This window comes from Blennius ocellaris, assembly GCF_963422515.1.
Source record: "Blennius ocellaris genome assembly, chromosome: 23".
Classification (NCBI taxonomy): Eukaryota; Metazoa; Chordata; class Actinopteri; order Blenniiformes; family Blenniidae; genus Blennius; species Blennius ocellaris.
This window is the reverse complement of record NC_137672.1, coordinates 3,643,130-3,649,998: the sequence shown is the minus strand read 5'-3', so window position 1 is coordinate 3,649,998 and position 6,869 is coordinate 3,643,130. Positions and strand designations below refer to the sequence as shown.

At 45.6% G+C, this 6,869-nt stretch overlaps 1 protein-coding gene across 1 annotated transcript in view; it reads right to left on the bottom strand.

The window, feature by feature from the left end:
* LOC308147238 (protein C-ets-1-like) overlaps positions 1-5,921 on the bottom strand; it is a gene marked incomplete at its 3' end in the record, with an annotated part of 14,092 nt that extends 8,171 nt beyond the window's left edge. The window contains exons 1-4 of the mRNA XM_080519345.1: positions 5,896-5,921; positions 5,568-5,655; positions 1,598-1,717; positions 469-732 (exon numbers count right to left, since the gene is read on the bottom strand). Of these exons, the coding sequence (XP_080375471.1) occupies positions 469-732; positions 1,598-1,717; positions 5,568-5,586 (403 nt within the window). The 5' untranslated portion in view covers positions 5,587-5,655; positions 5,896-5,921. The remainder of the gene's footprint in view (positions 1-468; positions 733-1,597; positions 1,718-5,567; positions 5,656-5,895) is intronic.
* Positions 5,922-6,869: the final 948 nt, after the last annotated feature.

The following is a 6,869-nucleotide window of genomic DNA, read 5'->3' as shown; positions in this document are numbered from 1 at the left end:
GCTACAAGTGAAACTGTTCTATTTTTACTTTTAGCATCACCTGCGAAAGCTCTCTGTCAGGACATGCATGCAGTACTGTGCAGTACTGTGCAGTACTATGCAGTACTATGCAGTACTATGCAGTACTATGCAGTACTATGCATTACTATGCATTACTATGCATTACTATGCAGTACCTTCTGGACTCTGGGAGAGTATTCTTTCTTTGTGCGCTTAAAAACTGATTAAAAGCTTTAGTTGGTTCAGTGAGTCGCTGTCACTTCGGCGTGGAAGACTGATTTAATATTTGGAAAGAGGAGGACAAGGAAGAGAAAGAGGAGGGGGAGGAGGAGGAAGAGGAAAAGGAAGAGGAGGAGGAAGAGGTAGAGGAGGGGGGAGAGGAGGAGGAAGAGGAGGAAGAGGAGGAGGAAGAGGAGGAGGAAGAGGAAGAGGTAGAGGAGGAGGAAGAGGAAGAGGAGGAGGCACTACCTGTCCTCAGGGTGTCCAGGTGCTCCCACAGGATTTCTCCAGCAGTGTGGTCAGACGTCAGGCTGAGGAAGGTCTGGCGGTCCAGACCACAAAGCTCTGCGCCCTGCAGGACCCTCAGACCAGAACCCAGACCAGAACCCAGACCAGAACCCAGACCAGAACCCAGACCAGAACCCAGACCAGAACCCAGACCCGGCAGGCCGAACTCCGCCTGGCACCAGTCCAGCCAGTGGTTCACCTCCAGACCCGTCCACTGTCGGGGGTCTGGAGGGACACATGGACATCATCACAATGTCTCCAGCATCCAGAGGCTGGATGAGGGGACAGGGGGAGAGGAGACAGGAGGACACAGGAGGAGAGGAAACAGGAGGAGACAGGAGGAGAGGAAACAGGAGGAGACAGGAGGACAGGAGACTGGAGGAGACAGGAGGAGACAGGAGGAGAGGAAACAGGAGGAGACAGGAGGACAGGAGACTGGAGGAGACAGGAGGAGACAGGAGGAGAGGAAACAGGAGGAGACAGGAGGACAGGAGGAGAGGAGACTGGAGGAGACAGGAGGAGAGGAAACAGGAGGAGACAGGAGGAGAGGAGAAAGGAGGAGAGGACACAGGAGAGGAGACAGGAGGAGAAAGGAGGAGAGGAGACAGGGGGAGAGGAGACAGGAGGAGAGGAGACAGGAGGAGAGGAGACAGGAGGAGATAGGAGGATAGGAGACAGGAGGAGAGGGGACAGGAGGAGAGGAGACAGGAGGAGATAGGAGGAGAGGAGACAGGAGGAGAGGAGACAGGAGGAGATAGGAGGAGAGGAGACAGGAGGAGAGGAGACAGGAGAGGAGACAGGAGAGGAGACAGGGGGAGAGGAGACAGGAGGAGAGGAGACAGGAGAAGATAGGAGGAGAGGAGACAGGGGGAGAGGAGACAGGGGGAGAGGAGACAGGAGAGGAGACAGGAGGAGAGGAGACAGGAGAGGAGACAGGAGAAGATAGGAGGAGAGGAGACAGGAGGAGAGGAGACAGGGGGAGAGGAGACAGGAGAGGAGACAGGAGGAGAGGAGACAGGAGAGGAGACAGGAGGAGAGGAGACAGGAGAGGAGACAGGAGGAGACAGGAGGAGACAGGAAGACAGTTTACCGTGAGGAAAGTGCTGATTGTCTCTGTCCTGCAGGAATCCTGCGAAGCTGGCCTGGACCGCCTGGCTCACCACCTCGTGGCTGGTCGGCGTGAGGGGCGGGACATCTAGAGAGTCCAGCTCTGAGACGCAAACACATCATCCAAACAAACAAACACAGCCAACCATCAAAAACAAACAAATACAGCGTCAACCATCAAAAACAAACAAACGCAGCCAACCATAAAAACAAACAAACACAGCCAACCATCAAAAACAAACAAATACAGCGTCAGTCATCAAAACAAACAAACACAGCGTCAACCATCAAAAACAAACAAACACAGCCAACCATCAAAAACAAACAAATACAGCATCAGTCATCAAAACAAACAAACACAGCGTCAAATATTAGCACAAACAAACACAGCGTCAACCATAAAAACAAACAAACACAGTGTCAACCATAAAAACAAACAAACACAGCGTCAACCATAAAAACAAACAAACACAGCCAACCATCAAAAACAAACAAACACAGCGTCAACCATAAAAACAAACAAACACAGCGTCAACCATAAAAACAAACAAACACAGTGTCAACCATCAAAAACAAACAAACACAGCCAACCATCAAAAACAAACAAACACAGCCAACCATAAAAAACAAACAAACACAGCCAACCATCAAAAACAAACAAACACAGCGTCAACCATCAAAAACAAACAAACACAGCCAACCATCAAAAACAAAACAAACTCAGCGTCAACCATCAAAAACAAACAAACACAGCGTCAACCATAATAAAAGCAAACACGGCATCAACCATCAACAAACATAAACCATCAACAAAAACAAACTCAGCATTAAACAACAAAAATGAACAAACATGTCACAACACGAGCGATAAACAAATATGAATGATCAACAACAACTAACGATCAACAAACATAAACGATCAATAACATGTATGATCAATAACATCAACTATCATCAATGATCAACAAACATCTGACAACATAAACAATAAAAAAAGAAACGATAAACAAACGAGCTATTACAAACATGAATGATAAACAGACACCTGACAACATCAACGATAAACAAACATGAACAATCAACAAACATAAATGATCACCAAACATCAACAATCAACAAACAAACAATCAACACATAAACAGTCGACAAACAAATGATCAACAAGCATAAACATTCAACAAATATGAATGATCAACAAACAGAAATGATGAACAAATATAAACAATCAACAAACATCTGACAACACGAAAGATCAACAAACAGAAATGATTAACAAATACAAATAATAAACAAACATGAACGCTCAACAAACATTAACACTCAACACACATTAATGATCAACAAACAAAAATGATCAACAAACATAAACGTTAAACAAACATCTGACGACATCGACTATCAACATGCAAGAATGATAAACAAACACCAGTGATTAACAAACATGAACAATCAACAAACACAAACAATCAACAAACATGAACAATCAGCAAACATGAATGATAAACAAACACCTGACAGCATCAACAATAAACATGCAAGAATGATACACAAACATCAATGATAAACAAACATGAACAATCAACAAATGTAAATGATCAACAAACAAACAATCCACACACATAAACAGCTGACAAACAAATGATAAACAAGCATAAATAATCAACAAACATGAATGATAAACAAACATGAATGATGAACAAACATGAATGATGAACAAACATGAACAATAAACAAACATGAACAATAAACAAACATGAATGATGAACAAACATGAACAATAAACAAACATGAACAATAAACAAACATGAGCGATAAACAAACATGAACAATACACAAACATGAACAATAAACAAACATGAACAATAAACAAACATGAGCGATAAACAAGCATGAACAATAAACAAACATGAACATAGACACACTATTACAGGATGAACGATCAAGAAATATGAGCAATCAACGAACATCTGACAGCATCAATGATAAACAAACATGAAGGATAAACTAACATAAACAATACAAGCTTCACCACTTCACACTTTATTTGTCTCACTGGAAGATTCTGGGGAAAAAACTGCTCTGAAGGAATCGCTGGATTTTAAGTCATCCACCCCTCCACCCATCCATCCCTCCATCTCCTACCTATCTACACCTCCACCTCTCCACTCTTACAACTCTCCATCTTTCCACCCATCCATCCCTCCATCTTCTACCTATCTACACCTCCACCTCTCCACTCTTACAACTCTCCATCTTTCCACCCATCCACCTCTCCACCCCTCCACCTATCTACACCTCCACCTCTCCACTCTTACAACTCTCCATCTTTCCACCCACCCACCTCTCCACCCCTCCACCTATCTACACCTCCACCTCTCCACTCTTACAACTCTCCATCTTTCCACCCATCCACTTCTCCACCCCTCCACCTATCTACACCTCCACCTCTCCACTCTTACAACTCTCCATCTTTCCACCCATCTACCTCTCCACCCCTCCACCTATCTACACCTCCACCTCTCCACTCTTACAACTCTCCATCTTTCCACCCACCCACCTCTCCACCCCTCCACCTATCTACACCTCCACCTCTCCACTCTTACAACTCTCCATCTTTCCACCCATCCACTTCTCCACCCCTCCACCTATCTACACCTCCACCTCTCCACTCTTACAACTCTCCATCTTTCCACCCATCTACCTCTCCACCCCTCCACCTATCTACACCTCTCCACTCTTACAACTCTCCATCTTTCCACTAATCCATCCCTCACCCCTCCACCTATCTACACCTCCACCTCTCCACTCTTACAACTCTCCATCTTTCCACCCTCTACCCTTCCATCTCTCCAACCCTTCATTCCTCCACCATGCAAGCACACACACACACACACACACACACACACACACACACACACACACACACACACACACACACACACACACACACACACACACACACACACACACACACACACACACACACACACACACACTCACACACACACACACACACACTCAGACACACACACACACACACACACACACACACACACACACACACACACACACACACACACACACACACAGTATACCTAAATCCCTCAGATTAAAGTCAACAGCTGAGTTCTGTGGTGAAATAATGGACAGATGAACACATGAATAACATCAAACTCTCATGAATAACCTGACCAGGCGTCGCCCCTCCAGTCCCACGAGCTTTTCTTTAGTCCGTTCGTTTGAACAAGAAAATGTCAAATAGAGGAGAAAACGCCAAAGAGCACAGCTGAGGAGTGCTGATGAGAGTCCAATGAAGTGATGAGAGTCCAATGAAGTGATGAGAGTCGAATGAAGTGATGAGAGCCCAATGAAGTGCTGATGAGAGTCCAATGAAGTGATGAGAGCCCAATGAAGTGATGAGAGTCCAATGAAGTGATGAGAGCCCAATGAAGTGATGAGAGCTCAATGAAGTGATGAGAGCTCAATGAAGTGATGAGAGCTCAATGAAGTGCTGATGAGAGTCCAATGAAGTGATGAGAGCTCAATGAAGTGATGAGAGTCCAATGAAGTGATGAGAGCTCAATGAAGTGATGAGAGCCCAATGAAGTGATGAGAGTCCATTGAAGTGATGAGAGCCCAATGAAGTGATGAGAGCTCAATGAAGTGATGAGAGTCCAATGAAGTGATGAGAGCCCAATGAAGTGATGAGAGCCCAATGAAGTGATGAGAGTCCAATGAAGTGATGAGAGCTCAATGAAGTGATGAGAGTCCAATGAAGTGATGAGAGTCCAATGAAGTGATGAGAGCTCGATGAAGTGATGAGAGCCCAATGAAGTGATGAGAGCCCAATGAAGTGATGAGAGCTCAATGAAGTGCTGAGAGCCCAATGAAGTGATGAGAGCCCAATGAAGTGATGAGAGCCCAATGAAGTGCTGAGAGCTGCAGACTCCTACCGTATGAAGGGTAGTCCATCCTGGGTGTGAGGGCATCAGGTGGAGGAAACACACTTCACCCCGGAGCGTTGCCTCTCTTTGTATTGTCCTGAGAAGGAGGGAGGAGACATGCGGTGACTGACATCTGTCAGCAGGGTGGATGTGGGAGGTGCAGGAGGGACCGGAGCCTCCCTCTTCGTCACCCTCTTCCTCTATTCAGCAGGGTCAGAAAACACTATTCCATCTCAGTTGAAGGCCTTGCCTCATGAAGGGATTTCTCAGAACCTATGATCCAAAATGCTGGATATTGTGGATACTTTGGATATATTGTGGATAAGAAGCTTCTTACCCTTGAATCAGACAGGAAACATCCACGTGTACGTTTCACCACCATGGAATACATTCACACGAGTCTGGACTGAAGGCTTCATCCATCTTTATCCACACTGGCTTCTACACCTAGTGTTTGACATCTGTACAGTAGAAGTGTGTTCTGATGCCTCTTCAGTCATCATCTTTATGAATCAGTAGATTTGAGGTCTCAGCATCTTGAATTGCTCCTGCAGGCAAGCAAACAGATATGATGTTGTGTTGTTACTATATACTGTTTCCCAGAATTCATTTCATTCAATTCAGTTCCACTTATTATATAGAAAATACGACTATATCATCAAAAACATGAAGCCAGTAAGAGCGGTGTGTGTGTGTGTGTGTGTGTGTGTGTGTGTGTGTGTGTGTGTGTGTGTGTGTGTGTGTGTGTGTGTGTGTGTGTGTGTGTGTGTGTGTGTGTGTATTACTATTGCAAAAACACATCATCAGTAGGGTAAAACTAACCTGTCTCACGACGGTCTAATCAGCTCACGTTCCCTATTAGTGGGTGAACAATCCACCGCTTGGTGAATTCTGCTTCACAATGATAGGAAGAGCGACATTGAAGGATCAAAAAGCCACGTCGCTATGAACGCTTGGCCGCCACAAGCCAGTTCTCCCTGTGGTCACTTTCCTGACACCTCCTGCTTAAAACCCAAAAAGTCAGAAGGATCGTGAGGCCCCGCTTTCACGGTCTGTATTCTATATATATTCTCTAAGATATATATATATATCTTAGAGATAGGGGGAGGAGCTCGGAGTAGAGATGCTGCTCCTCCACATCCAGAGGAGCAGATGAGGTGGCTCTGGCATCTGTTTCAGATGGACGCCTCTCCAGGGAGGTGTTCCGGGCATGTCCCTCCAGTAGGAGGCCTCGGGGCAGACCCAGGACACCCTGGAGGGACTATGTCTCTCGGTGGCCTGGGAACACCTTGGGGTGCCACCGGAGGAGGT